Source organism: Micromesistius poutassou (genome assembly GCF_964030765.1).
Source record: "Micromesistius poutassou genome assembly, chromosome: 13".
NCBI classification, from domain to species: domain Eukaryota; kingdom Metazoa; phylum Chordata; class Actinopteri; order Gadiformes; family Gadidae; genus Micromesistius; species Micromesistius poutassou.
The window spans coordinates 5119532-5134309 of NC_140283.1; the positions used below are offsets into that span (position 1 = coordinate 5119532).

The 14778-nt window shown below is 44.2% G+C and overlaps 2 protein-coding genes across 2 annotated transcripts in view; both read right to left on the bottom strand.

Moving 5' to 3' along the window:
- Nucleotides 1–20: 20 nt before the first annotated feature.
- Nucleotides 21–7962, bottom strand: synm (synemin, intermediate filament protein). The gene is made up of 4 exons (XM_084477738.1): nucleotides 7086–7962; nucleotides 5938–6062; nucleotides 3885–3958; nucleotides 21–3710 (listed from the first exon to the last, which is right to left on the bottom strand). Exons 1-4 carry the CDS (start codon nucleotides 7884–7886, stop codon nucleotides 1648–1650), a joined length of 3063 nt encoding a protein of 1020 aa, XP_084333864.1. The 5' UTR covers nucleotides 7887–7962; the 3' UTR covers nucleotides 21–1647.
- A 6128-nt stretch (nucleotides 7963–14090) lies between these two features.
- Nucleotides 14091–14778, bottom strand: part of igf1ra (insulin-like growth factor 1a receptor) — a gene marked incomplete at its 3' end in the record, with an annotated part of 50789 nt that continues 50101 nt past the window's right edge. The window contains exons 21-22 of the mRNA XM_084477834.1: nucleotides 14510–14715; nucleotides 14091–14413 (exon numbers count right to left, since the gene is read on the bottom strand). Of these exons, the coding sequence (XP_084333960.1) occupies nucleotides 14091–14413; nucleotides 14510–14715 (529 nt within the window). The remainder of the gene's footprint in view (nucleotides 14414–14509; nucleotides 14716–14778) is intronic.

Sequence of the window (14778 nt, forward strand, 5' to 3'; positions counted from 1 at the left end):
AATAAAGGAGCACTTCAAACTGTAACTTTACATTTTTATTTGCTTTCAAAGCACAGATGGAACAAGTTTTATACTTTTTTCTGTGATCATGTCAATAATTGATAGTTAATAGGTTATTAAAGCATTAACTTTAACAGCGCTACACATGTGTATTGTGTACACATATGTTTACATGCTACTTTGTTTGTTTGTTTAAATGTCAGCAATAGCAACATGTCCAGATTATACAGCACTGAAATGGCATGAATGGCAACACAAATAACTTTGTGTTTGTTCATTATTGCATTTTGTTCAATGGTAAATATTGTTGTTTGTTGGCACTAGAATGCAAAACATCCCTTTACAGCAATAAAATATATTTTAAAGCAAAGGCATGTCTCTGTCGAATGGATCGAAACAGCAAATGAACCCTACTGTGGCATTTCTACCTTTTCAGTTCCACATAATCACTAACTAGTGTTCATGATGTAAAGTAAAGTAAACTCAAAACACATTGTATATAGTTGAGGAGAATGGTGAGTTCATGACATCAAACTACATGAAAGCCACAGCTTGTCTCTTCGCTAACTGATAATCCAGGATTAACCATAAGGGTGAAACAAACACCTATCATAGTGACAGTGAGCCCCAACACGCACACACACACACACACTTCAGCAGACACATGTCAAAGCACTCCATCACGATATAAAGTGAAAGTGCCACACAAAACTGCTTCAAAAACTAAGTAATGTGTTTTTTCCATGTCATCCATCAACCTTCTTCCCCTTCTGTAATTAACCCACAAGTTCTTCAAACACTTTTGTCATGTTTTTCCATGATATTCGTTTTTTGTACTCTTTAAAACTAAGTTGAATCAATATTTTAACCAAATCGTTATAGAAGAGCGCTGTTTGTATTGGATAACAGAGGTAGGAGCATCCCCTTTAATAACTTTCTTTAACCAATCAATACCTCTCCTGCACAACTTTTCCCTTTCAGTCTTATAATCAGTGTTATAATAATATAATCATAACAATACAAAAATGGATAAATCACTGGCGTGAAATACACTTTGTATTCTCAATGCTGCAATTCTTCCATTAAGTAACATAATCTCCAGCAAATATATTTATGTGCAGCACAGGTTAGTACAAAAATAAAAATGTCTTGTGAGTGTTTATCAGAAAAAGAAGACCAGAAGCTACAAAGACTAATGCCATTCAACATTGATTATATTGATCATGTGATCAGTAACTGCAAGCATATAAATCAGATTGCCTACAGTGTTGAAGGTAATGTAAGGCATTAACTTGTGTGCCTTATTATTGCGATTATAACAGAAAAATAGCATATCTTGTAATCAATATCTCTTCCAAACATGTGTTAAAGTAGTTCATAGTTAGTTGATTTTATGTTTAAGGGTCAACGGTACAATTAAATGTTTGTTATGATAATAGCACAGCAGCAAAGAGCACTAATCGCAATAAGAGCACTAGTCCAACAAGGATGAATTGTATCCTTGTATGACTAGTGAACTAAATTCTACTGAATTGTAAAAAATAAAATAGGGTTAGTATCCATGATAATTTGATGGAGTATTAATTATTGGAAGCATATTAAAATAGAAACCGCCTGTCAAATATAAGAGATGTATCAAATCAGTTTTTAATCGTCTGAGCTTTCAAGATATACTGTTGCAACCTTCTTTTCATGAGAAATCTTGATAGGACTAGTCAGCATGTGAGACTGCAGCATTTGGCCTGAGCTCGTCTGATCTACGTCCTTCTGGAAGGTGAAGGACCTCTCTTCCGGCCCCAGCTGGATGTACCTCTCGGTGGTCTGGGTCACAGATCCTCCCATCGCAGCCATGTCCTCCGGTCCTCCAGCCTGTCCGCTCCCCTGCTCTCCAGACATCCTGAGGCTGTACCCCTGGGCGCCACCCTGCGCGAGGAGCGCCTGGAGCCCGGGGTTAGACGACTGAAGGGAGGCTAGTATCTGCTCCTCGGAGAGGTCCCCCTCTACCTCCTCCAGCAGGCCTGACTCGGCCAGACTCTGACAGATGTTGAGCTCGGCCGTGATCGTCATGGACCCGTCCTCGTTGGTGTGACGTACTCTTTTGACGTCCACTGACATATTCTGTGGGCTTTCCCTGCTGAGTCTCGTGAAGTAAGCCAGCTCTTCCTTCAGGGGCCCTGACACAGAGTCCTGTATGCGATCCAGGGCCCCCTCTAGCTGTTCCTTGGGGTCCAGGGAGTCCTCCTTCAGGAACCCCAGCACCTCGTCTTGCACCGTGGGCGAGACCTGCACTTCCTCTTCAATGATGCATTCTGGGAAGCGCTCTTTGACATAGGAGTCGGTCGGTGACATTAACCTCGACAGTTCGTATTCCTCAACTTCCTCGGCAATCATTCCTTGCTGCAGAAGCCCTTCATCTTGGTAATACCTCTCATCCGATAGATCCTCCAGGTTTGCATAATGGCCATAAGACGCTATCCCAAGTCCCTCGTCGAGTTCGGAAAGGTTTTCATCAGGTGTGGAAACAAAATACTCTTGAGACCCTTCGTCACGGCCGTAGTACGGCGAATCAGTCTCCTTGGAGCTCCTGGAGAATTCATCGCCCTGTATGAATTCAACCGTGCCTGTGTTGCTGACGTTTGATGTGCGATAGTCAGCTTGTTGCGTTTCTTCGACATCACAAGGAGCACTCCCTATGTCTTCGACCTGACAGTACGTCACAGGGGCGGACTGGAGACCATCGGAGTCAGAGTCCTGCTCCGCGTCATCACAGTCATCCACCATGGGCTGCTCCATGATCTGGATATTGACCGACTTGTTGGCCATGCCCTCGTCCCTCCGCAGGCCGCTCAGCAGCTCTTGGATCATGCTTCCTGTGGGCGTGCCCTGGATGTCCTCCAGCGATATGGTCGTCACTCCTCCACTGAGGAGCGAGTCCAGAGCAAAGTCCTCGGAGAGGTCGAGCTCCTCCTCCACCTTAGACTCTAGTATGATCTGTGTCTTAGTGGAGCCGTCCTCCTGCTCCGTCTTCTCCACATGGTAGGTCAGGGGAGAGTCCCCAGCGGGGCTCCCTCTGGGATCCATACCTGCAGGGCGCATGACTTGGCTGATGATGTCCTCCATGGTCACGCTGTCCAGAAGCTTTTTCTCGCTTGACTCCACCATAAGCCCTTTCCCACGTTTTCCTTTTAAATCGCCCTCACTCACACGTACTCTTTCCTCCATTTCGTCTCTTACTTTCTTTTCGCTCTTCATCTCTGTGGTAACGTCGCCGCTCACAATTGGTGGTGATACCGTTCTCATGGATTTGGGTGCTTCCGTGCTGAAGACCACGGGGCTCACTTTGTTCTCGACCTGTGTCACCGTTTGGATTCTAACTATCTGTTCTTCCTTTGCCTTTTCCCCAACAGCCCAACTACTCTGCCCATCGTCCTTGGCTGCAGGTTTTGAGGGTGTGGCAGCTGCAGCACTTGCAGTGGATGCTTCAACTCGGGCTTTATTGAATGAAAGCATGTCCCTCCTGGCTGCAGGACTCTGATGCTGGCCCCGGGGGGAGACGGAGATAGGGATGATCCTGGAGGGACTCATGGACCCAGAGGCGGGCCCAGGCGATCTCCTCAGGGTGGAGGCGAGTTCCGTATACCTGACATCTAGATGCTGTCTGGTGGAGGGCCCTGCTCTCTGGGTGTAGGGGAGAGAAGGCCTCTTGATGTCTGCGACATGGAAGGAAGAAAATATGAATGTACAAATCATGTCAAATCACGATCTAGCTTGGCATTTTTGTTCTAAAATTGGAATATATAATAATATAATATATAACAACATATAACATATAACATATATAACAACAATGGTAATGGCATAAGCATTATAATGTGTTACAGTACCTATTATTCTCTCTCTTTGATTCCCCATTCTCTGCGTCTCTTGCGGATCTCCTCTATTGGCTTCGAGGAGAGACCTGAGTAAGCAAAACAACACAGTTATTCACGTCAAGGGTAACTCATCATTCATTTCAAAGTATTTTTAGTTAACCCCCTGCCTTTAGAATGAACTTATGTTTGAATACTCCTGTGTTAAACATAGTTGAAAGCAGATACCTTACAAGATGAGTCAAATCATTCAGCTCTGCCATCTCAAAGCACAAGCCTTGAACATAGAACACATGAGGCTGAAATGAGGACCCCGGGGAACGGGTTGCAAAGGGGTCAAACATACCATTGAAACCAAACAAGAAACAAATCAAAACGCCATTACCTGAACAATTATTTGGAAAATCTGTTCATATTTCCCTTGGCCGTATTCCAACCAAACTCCTGCGAGAGCAAGAGTCCTTCAGAAGGAACGAGCCCCTCTGTGTTGAGCTTGGTAAAAGAGCAAACTAAAAATAACAACCGAGGTGCTTTTTCTCTGCATGCTCCGCTGCTTTGCTGTGATTCTGAAAGCACGGCTCATGACTCGGGGACTAGCTTCTGCTCTGTCTGCATGGAGACATTCCACCTATTTCAAATATGCAAAACAATGACCTGGTGCCACGGAACAACTGGCCATATACAGACATGCTGCAGCATTTTATTAGCCTTTTAAAAAGGACTCCCTCACTGTCCTCCGTTCCACTGACATGTCATTTGGGATATGTCCGATTTTAGACTTTTGGATGAAGACATTTCTCATTGCAGTTACCTAGTATGAAATTACTGCCATAAAAGGTAAAAAGGTATTAGCTGATTTTTTTTGTTAGCAAGCTACAAGCTAACAAACAAATAAGCGGAGAGGGAGGCCTTCTCATAGCCTAGAGGAAGACCAACAGCTGCAACATGAATAGACTAATAGCCACCGAGGGATTTGAACTGATGCCGTGACATATAAAGATGTCTTTACACAAACAAATATAGGCTACTAAGCAGATAAATATATTATTGAATGTTTCAACTGGTATTCCATTTGAAATGGTTTTACTCAACCAAAACAAGTGCACATTTATGAAAAATACATTGCAGTTTTATAAGAAAATTTGGTTGAATAAAAGTGCAACAGATCTGCTACAGGTTATGGAGTTTTCTATAATGTAAGACCACTCTTGCCTTGAAAAAAGTGTCCTTTTCAATACAGTTAAACACTTAATTTGCTGCACATGCTGAGTACAGCAACAAAGCCAGGAGTTTATGATCACCAGATTTGGACAACGGGGAAACTTATCGTTGGGTTATTGATTATCAATATCCTTCTAATAAAAATATTATTTTCAAAACAACAACCACATATTGGCACGGAGCTGCTGAGACCTTTGTTGACAGAATCCCCAAGTCTATTTTTATACAAAGAGAAACCATCTAGTGGACACAAGGATAACTGCAGCTACGGCCCTTTCAGCCAGGACATATACTGCTTGGGTTTGGATCTATGGAGTTACATTCACTACCATCAACCCTTCCTCCTCTCCTTCACTTGTTTACAATGAACACGCTTAGGGTCACCTAGCAGGGTGAGGGTGTGTTTGAGGGGGTGGGGTGTAGTTGAGGGGGTGGGGATGTAGTTGAGGGGGGTGGGGGTGTAGTTGAGGGGGTGCGGGTGTAGTTGAGTGGGGTGGGGGTGTAGTTGAAGGGGTGGGGCTGTGGTTGAGGGGGTCGGGTGTAGGTGAGGAGAGGGGGTGGGGCTGTAGTTGAGGGGGAGGGGTATTGTTGAGGGGGAGGGGTATTGTTGAGCAGGTGGGGGTGTAGTTGAGGGGGGGTGTAGTTGAAGGGGGTGGGGTGTGGTTGAGGGGAGGGGTTGTGAGGGTGTGGTTGCCCGGTCGTGATGTGCCTTTGCTTCAATCAAAGCGCTAAAACGTCATCATCGACTCGAGTCGACAGAGTCCACAGTTGATGGGGCCAACAGCACCCTGTCCCTCAGAAACCCCCCACGGCATGTGACCCTTTCCTGGGGTAACCGCGGGCTCACCTGTAGGCTGCCACCTCCATGCCCAGGTCCATCTTGACCCGCAGGAGCTGCTGATGGTCCCACAGCTTTGCCTCCATGCTGTCGGCCAGCATGTTGCGTTCGCGCTCCAGCTCCTCAATGGTGCTCTAAAAAAAGACCACAGAGGCACCCAACTGTGCTTTAGTCCGGCCCACTACGGATGTATTAGAATGGGATGGGCTGGTTAGCCCTGGTTTATCCACTTCACCAGGCTGGAAGTGGTCTTTTTTTTTTTGAATGTAGGCTACTGTGTATAGTTTAAAGCCGTGTATTTAAACATTCTGTTGAGTCCTGCCCCCTGATCACATTGCTTACTAAAGCACGTGTGCAAGTTTTAAATGCCTTTTTGTAAGAAAAGGACTCCTATGTCACCTCCAGGGCTCCGTACATTGCCTAGCACTTCCTGTCTGAAGCTAAAAGTGATTAATAATAATAATTAATATCATTAATAGTGATGAACCAAGCGTGGTTATTCAGTGTTTTTCCGGCTTCAACCAAGCCAAGCCCTGATGTTAAGTCCAATTGGATGAGCTCATATAATGTGAGGGTTCAGTTTTGAACAGTGCAAAAAATAATAACAGTCAAAAGGAAATCAAAGGTGATCTTTAACACAGGGTCAGTCAAGTGGACATGCTGTTAAAATGCAGCGGTTGAGCGTCCGGCTTGGCGCCATATATAGAATGGTAATACGGATTAGTGGATCTGGACACTAATTGGTTTAACTGGCTGGCAATACTGACTGCCATGCTGTGCTGTGCTGTGCTGTGGATTATATTATGTTATGTTGTCATTGTTGATACTACAATAGCACATGACCCGTTTCGAGATGCAGGAGTTTATTTGATCCATGGTTCGAAAATTAAAATAGTGCAGAGAACGCACAAGCAACCATCACCCACGGCCCTGGACGCTGACGTCTAGCAGACATTGTGGGCGTGGCTCATGTCGGATTATCCAATGATGAGGTCAAAAAACACTTGGGCCTACTACACATAATTCAAGTCGCGTAAAATGCGCTCTTACTTTACTCGTCGTCCATACTACACATACCACTATGCTTAAAAAAGAAAGACACCACAACTAACTTAACAAAACAAAACAGAGGATTCAGTACGATTCGCTCTTCCTACCTGGTAGTCGTTCAATTCCATTCGGAATCTGTCCTGCATGTGCCCAAGTTGTTCTTCAAGATGGACTTGAATTTGACTTTGCTTGTGCGCTTCCATGCGTAATTTGTCAAAATCTGCTGCGTAAAGCATCTTCTCCTTTTGGAGATCATCGAGCATCGCCCTGTCTGATTGAATTGATTGCTCAATTTCTTCCACTTGGTGTTGATACATCTCAAAAGTGTCCATCCATCCTTCCGACACACTCCGAGCGAACTGTTGCACCTCTTCCGGAGAGACCACCGAGTGACCTTGTTGGTGATACCGGGTCATGATGGGGACCACCCGTGAATCCAGCTGGCGGCGGAGGTGTGCGGTTTCTTGTCTGTGTTTTTCCTCCAAATGTTCATATTCGTTCTCCAGTAGAAATAAACGCTGTTCGAGAGCAACGTGAGATTCGTTGCCGTGGCGAAGCTCTTTCTCGCAGCCCTTTAACGCACCTCCTATGTCCTGGCACACCTCAGTCTCCTCCCGGCGCAGAGACTGGACCGTCTGGACCTCCCGCCATAGCCTCTCCCGCTCCATCTCAGCCTGGGACTTCTCCAACGACAGCTGCCCCACCATTCTCCTCAATTCGCGCATCTCACTCATGTAGCCTTTTTCCAGATCCGCCGTCTTCGCCTGCCGAAGTGTATTTATTTCTGTGATGAGGCATGAGTTTTCATCCTCCAGTTGTTTGGTTCTGGACAAGTATTGAGAAAGTCTGTCGTTGAGCTCCTGCAATTGATGCTTTTCGCTCTCAAACGTTCTCCTGAAACGCTGCATTTTGTTTTGTAGTCGAGGAGTTCCTCTTAAAAGTTTAAAGAATCGTCGCTGCTTAAAAAAGGCTTAAGACCGTATGACCTGGTTGAGTTTGTAGAAAGAACTGAGATGAAATGTGCAATAACTAGCCTATACCTACCTAGGACAAGTGCAGAGGGCGGGTCCTCGTTTCAAGCTGTTTTCTTGGCAGGCGTAGCTCTGGATTGGGCCTCTGCCTCTGGCTCTGTCCCGCTCCGTCCCGAGCATATCGGTACAAAAGCTCCCCCAGGTGGGCAGAAAAGGGATACATTCATTATTCTGAAACAATATTGCAAACATCACGTACGTACGTATCAATGGCAATGCATGTTTCCCTCTACCCTTAGTTATCGCTGTGATTGTGTAGCCTATATTAACACCTTCATGAAAAAGCCATTCTTACCCATCCCACTGAAATAACGAAGACAAAAGGAACATAGTATTCATTCACTTTTTTTATTCAAAATTTCAGAAAAAAAGAAATACAAGAAATTCTCAAGATACACATTAAGAGATGACATGTCAAAAATTCCCCATCTCGACGATAACCGTGAAAAACGTTGAGGCTTCAGATACAAAAATTGAAGACAGTTTTGCAAAGCTTCTTTTGATTTGCAAAGCTTTCTCCTCCCCCCCCCCCCCTTCAATCATTGAATCACACACGCAAAAGCTTTTGTGAAAAGCTAATAAAATAATAATAATATTAGATGAAGGCCCCCTCTGAAGTTATTGGAATATAAATCATGGAAAGGAAAGCATGACAGTGATGAAGTCCAAACACATTATTGCAGTTTGAATGCACTGATGCAACCTTCAAAACCCTGAGGCCTGCATGAAGAACGTTCTGGAGAAAGCAGATGAAGAGAGTAGTGAGAAGGATGCTTCACCGGAAACCTTGGTTATCACGCTTTTCCAAAAGGTACTTTAGTTATACTGTAAATATATGTGGTCGTATGTGTTGACAATGAGTCTGAACCGAAGCTACCCGTAATCTATAAGACATTGTTACCTACTGATGTCCACATGTGCATTATACGTTGGGGTGGCAGTTGTCCATATACGGTGGCATTCCGCATATTCAAATACATATTTACTTAAACTGGTCAAAGTTGTTTTTACTCAATAGTTGACAGAGCAGATTCTATATCAAATCTATGTGGTTACAGAAGATGCAACCTAAAACACCAAACATACATTCAGTAACAACAAAAGCACACTTGGCCAGTTGTCACTGGGGACCTAGTGATACCAATCTCAAAATTTTGCCCACTTTATGCCCATCTTTGGTAAGATGACCTGGTAAAGATGACAAGCAACCAGTTGAAATACCATGACACTGTAATGGTTCCACTCTCGGTCTCTGTTAAATCGGTCTCTGATGGTCTCTAAAGAGGCGTGGAGCCGATATCACCTCAGTAAGTAGCCGGCTGATTGGAGTCATATCAACCGGGTGCTGATATTTATTTTTGGTTGTAACTCTGCATGTTCATATTTGCCTCCTTTTTTCCTGTATGCAATCTTAACATTTTGTAACAAGCAGCATTATTGTAAGCAGCAACAACAAACCAGGCCAGAACCGTTTGCTGAGCCACCGTGGACGTGATTGCTTTTTAAATTCAGAATGAATCTGTGATGTGGGTTGAACCAACTGTTAGGAAATAAAATGTACTAATAATTATTAGACTAGAGAGAGATAGGGCATGAGACTCAGCAGGTATACACAGAGTGGAAGACACTGGAGAGGGTACACATGTCACTGGAGAATTGGATTGCAGCAAATAAAACGATCTCATTCAGATATTGGAACAGACTTTTGGTTATGGCATTGACCAGGAAGCCAGTTGGACTCCTGAGTTTAGATGCTCATTGTGGAATTAGGTCAGTGAATGAAGAACTTTACTGAATCTTTATCCAACTTGATGTATTGAGTAGTTTTAGGATGCCAAGGCATGTATAAAATGGAGGACATTTGAGACCATGGAACACTTGTCAATTAAGAAGTTGCTTTTTGTGAAATCATGTTTCCCTTTTAAATGATTCCCCACGATAACTTAAGTGCTATTTGAATAAATGCTTCATGTGTTGACTACATCTATGCTATCCCTCTTCATAGTAAGAGGAAAGTTGTAGATTTAGTTATCTGTAACTGTGAGATGAAGACAGGAGATGGAATGCCTGATGGTGTTAAAATGTGCCCAGGCCTCTTCAACTGATATATATTGCAGTGTTTAAAATGATTTAAACTGCAGAAACTAAAATCTAGTAAAATAAAAATAAAGATAGTTTTTATTTCAAATCAATTCCTTCTAATTGGCAATCGACATCAGCATCAGATTTTTCAAAAATATTAAATACAATATTTGACTCCTGCCCTACATTTAAAGCCTGTCTCTACCAGAGACATTAAATGGACGCTTTTTGAACAGGCTTAAAACAACAAGTGTTTTTATCCATAGGGCCAGCTATTGATTGGGCAATGTTAGGACAAAGTGGCAATGGAAGCATCAATGAGAGATCCACCTCCTGATGCAGGCGTGCTGATGGTGTTGATGCGGAGTGGGGGTGTCCAGAGACCTTCCAGAGAGTTATTTTAAAACAAACTCATGCGGAAAGAGTGAGATGTAATTTTTTCAGATGCAAACATGTATTTTAAAAAGGGTGAGGTAGATATATGAAGAAAACAAAAAAAAGGTTTAAGTACCCCGGTCATGACGCCAAAGAAAATACAAAAAAATCAAATAAAAATCCAAGTTTATACTGAATCATGGGGCATTTATACAGTGATTTAAACTGATATCACAAAAGTAAAATTAGAAAAATAAATAAATAACACTACAGAAAGAAAAAAATAACAAAAAAGAAAAAAACATTTCAAAAAGATGAGGAGAAATCCTTCAATACATTTACTAGTCAGCCTCGGAGGAAACAGACGGTTTCCATGGTGATGAAAGGTGATCCCTTCCCTGGACGCTAACTCGTCCTTTATTTGGTTTTACACAAGCAACGAATATGAAGAAAATAATTTAAAAAGACCTGTTCTTACTTTCAATCATTAGCAGGTCAATGCAGGAGACAATGCAGAAGCTTGCAACCGTCGATGGAATACAAATAAAAAAAGGTTTCATGATTTCATGGTCTACAATATGGGGGCCGGTAATCAAGGGTTAACTAAGGCAAATAAGATTAACCCAGTAAGCCCTAATCAATGTGAGAGGCCAGAGATGGATGGGTTAAAACGCCAGATCTGGTACCAAGGAAACGTACACTAGAGCTAATCCTGACGTCTAGAGGAGGCACTGGGGGAAGCGGTCATACTGGACACAGCGACCAGCGAGGAGAAGAGGACAGGAAGAGAGAGGAAAGGAGAGGAGAGGAGGGCGGAGAGGAAGGAGGAAAGGAGAGGAGAGGAGGAGAGGAGGAGAGGATGAAGCGGAGAGGAGGGGGGAGGGGATGAGAGGAGAGAGGAAAGGGAGAAGGAAGGGGATGAGAGGAGAAAGGAAAGGAGGGAGGAGGAGAGGAGGCAGGAGGGGAGCGGGCACTATTGGAATCAACAAAGCCATAGCAGGGTGGAGGCAGAGGGGAGGGGCAGCCGAAGGAGGAGACGATTGGAGGACAATCATGAGAGGGCGTGTGGAGAAAGCAAAGCTTTTTACTTGGACCTGAGATTGAGACGCAACCTAGAGGCAGTCCTAGGTGCAGTGCTAGACACAAAAGTACAAAAACAAGGGTGTACACCCTCAAACGTAGAGCTAAGGTGTCCATTCCAAATAATGATAATAACATTAATAATAATATTAATAATAATAATAATAATAATAAAATCAAATAATTCCAAAAAATAAAAAAATAATTAAAAAAAACTTTTTTATAGAAAATAAAAGGCATTGAACAAAATGTAGTGTTAGGGAAGAGATCTTGGGGGTCGGAAAAGAAAAAGTATCTAAAATAATCTTTTTTTTTTATGATTTCTTTTTTTTTAGACATAGTGAAAGTTTAAGAAATGGACTGCAGTGAAGACCGTAAAATATCAAACCTGAAGGATTTCTTTATATATATATATATAGATTTCTATAATATGTATATATATCGCATCCAAGAGAAAAAAAAGGGATAAAATAGCAGCTTTGTTCTGTACAGACATAGACGTGAACATCTGAACTGTAAAAAGGGTTTCTTTAAAAAGTGACCGACTGTTTATATGTATAAAATGGATCCTGCAGTCTAACATAGAGCTCTAAGACCTATATATACACATACATCTGAAATGTATCGAGACAAACCACTCCTCCCAGCGAGACCTTTTGTATTCCAAAGTTCTCAAGGCTACTGGGATCTGATCCAAACCAATACCTCTTTGTTTTAATGTCCCAGCTCTTTAACTGGGCTCTTTGAAGTCAGCTTTTGTGCCATCGTGTCCAAACAACAGAACTTCAGTGAGTGATGTTACCACATCAAATAAAGCCTACCAGCAGAAGAACAACAAGACATTGATTGAAACAAATACAAAAACATAATGTATATCATATTCTTGTTACATTAAAAACATAAGTGTGAGAATGATGCTTGACAGACTAAGTGGACTCAGGTGATGAGTGTGTAGTTAAAACAGATACATTCCTTTTCACCCTTTGGTGGGTGAACTGAGCTCCGAATATTTGTGGAAAACTAGAAAAACTCTATTACTCATCCATTCAAGAGCAGAAGACAGCCTTTGATCCTGTGAACTGTATCCCCTTGCTGTTTAATGTAAATTATTCTAACTGGAACTGGATTTGTATTGTGTCATATCTCTAAACCAAGTAATACACCAGTGCCAAATGCAATGCAGATCATCAAAATACCTCGACCAAAAAACCCAAATTAATTCAAATTGTACCAAGCAGCAAATGAAACGAATTCAGACTAATTGTAGTCCTATTTATAAATTGCATACATTTGTACAATATTTGCCTTTTTGTGTATATTTTAACAAATATGTTATTTTGCATTAATTGGCAACTGGTGACTTAATTATTATAGAAATAATTAACAAAACTATTAACAACTAAATTGCCAGTATAAATACGCTTGCTAACTAATTTCAGCCCCAGAACATATACTGGGAATCATTTTTGCATCCATCCCATCACACAAAGCCCCAAATAAGCCCAATACCTTGATGCTCAGGGAGTACTCAGTACAAAGACAGGATATGAATTCATATTCATAGGATATGAACAAACATACAAACAAACGTCAAATGCAATCCCATTGAACTTGGGTCACCTCTTAATCGCAGCCTTGTGTTTGTGATGGGAGATATTTATCTTGTTTAAAACCAAAATAATGAAATATAAAAAGAAATAAAAAGGTTGATTTGGCAAAAGTTTGGCATACACATAACAGCCGTCTCTCCATCCATTAGGACCGGCTGCTAAAGGATCCACACACATAGAAATATAGACTGGAAACAGAGCCCGGGATCCTAGTCCAGGGTTTAGATCTGTGGCATCCTCAAATGGTTTGAGCTGCAGTCCTTAGATACTCATAAAATAACTAAAAGTTATATTAATGGAAAGTCACTTAAATTTTTTTTTGAGATATATACCGTAGAGAGAGTCACGTGTTCGTATAAATACACACTGAAATATCCACAACATCCTTTCTAAAAATCATCAGAAAAAAGTGCTCTTCTGTTGGATTTGCTGGCAGATATGCTATGAAATCATTCTCTTGTGTTCGTGTCTTACAATATCTGTAAGCCAGGTGAAATGCCTGCATTATTTTCGGTAGTTTTTTTTTTCATTTCTCAATTATTTTTTGAAAGACTTATGTAACAAACGCTGCACAGCACAGGCTGCACAGGTAGAGACCCCCCCGGCCTCCGCAGTGCCTCCTGAGGCGGACCCCCGCCCCGGCCTCCGCAGTGCCACCTGCTGCGGACCCCCACGCTGCCCTCCAGTCTCCAGGGGTCCACATCGCTCTGCTTGCATCCACCAGAAAGGGAAAGGGAACGTCCCAGAAGAGGAAGACCCAGAACTAGGGAGAGAACGCTCCGCTTCCATCTCACCTCCCCCCTCGTCCCCCGCGCCCCTCCAGAGAGGCTGAGGAGCAGGAGGAGGAGGAGGAGGAGAGGAGAGGAGGCGTGTCATTAACCCTGTCTAAGAGGCGGCCGGGCGGAAGGCGGGGCGGGGTCGCCAGCGTCTGGTATCAGCAGGCCGAGGACTGGGGCAGCGGTAGCGTCCGCTCGTTCTTGCGCCCGCCGTTCATGTGCGCGTACGGCTGCAGCTCGTCGAAGGCGGGCCGCAGCAGCACCGCCGGCCCGTTGGCCGCCGCTGCCGCCACCGCCGCCGCCGCACCCGAGTGCTTGTCCGTGGGGGGCCCCGGGGACGCCGAGGCCGAAGACCCGCCCGCGCCCGTCCCCGCCGCGGAGGACGACGAGGCCGAGGTGGCGGGGGACGCGGGGCCCCCCAGCAGCGGCGTGCCGGGCCCCTGCAGCGGCGCCAACAGCTGGGAGGCGGCGGCGGCGGCGGCTGAGGAGGAGGAGGAGGAGGAGCAGCAGGGGGGCGGGGTGGCCGTGGCCCCCGCCGACGCCGAGGAGGGCTGGGGGACGGCGGTGGGCCGCTGGCTGGACACGGGGTCCAGGGGAATGTTCTCCATGTTCTCCACCTCCATGTCCAGCTCCTCCGTGTCGGGGGGCTTGTTCTCGTCGCTGAAGAAGAAGCTCATCTCCCTGAAGGGCCCCTCCAGGTCCGCCGTGATGCTGCTGATGATCTCCAGGAAGGCCGGCCGCATCTTGGGGTTGTACTGCCAGCACATCCGCATCAGCTCGAACCTGGGGGCCCCCACACACACACACACACGCCTCCGTCACTAACAGCCCCACCCGCCGCCGCTT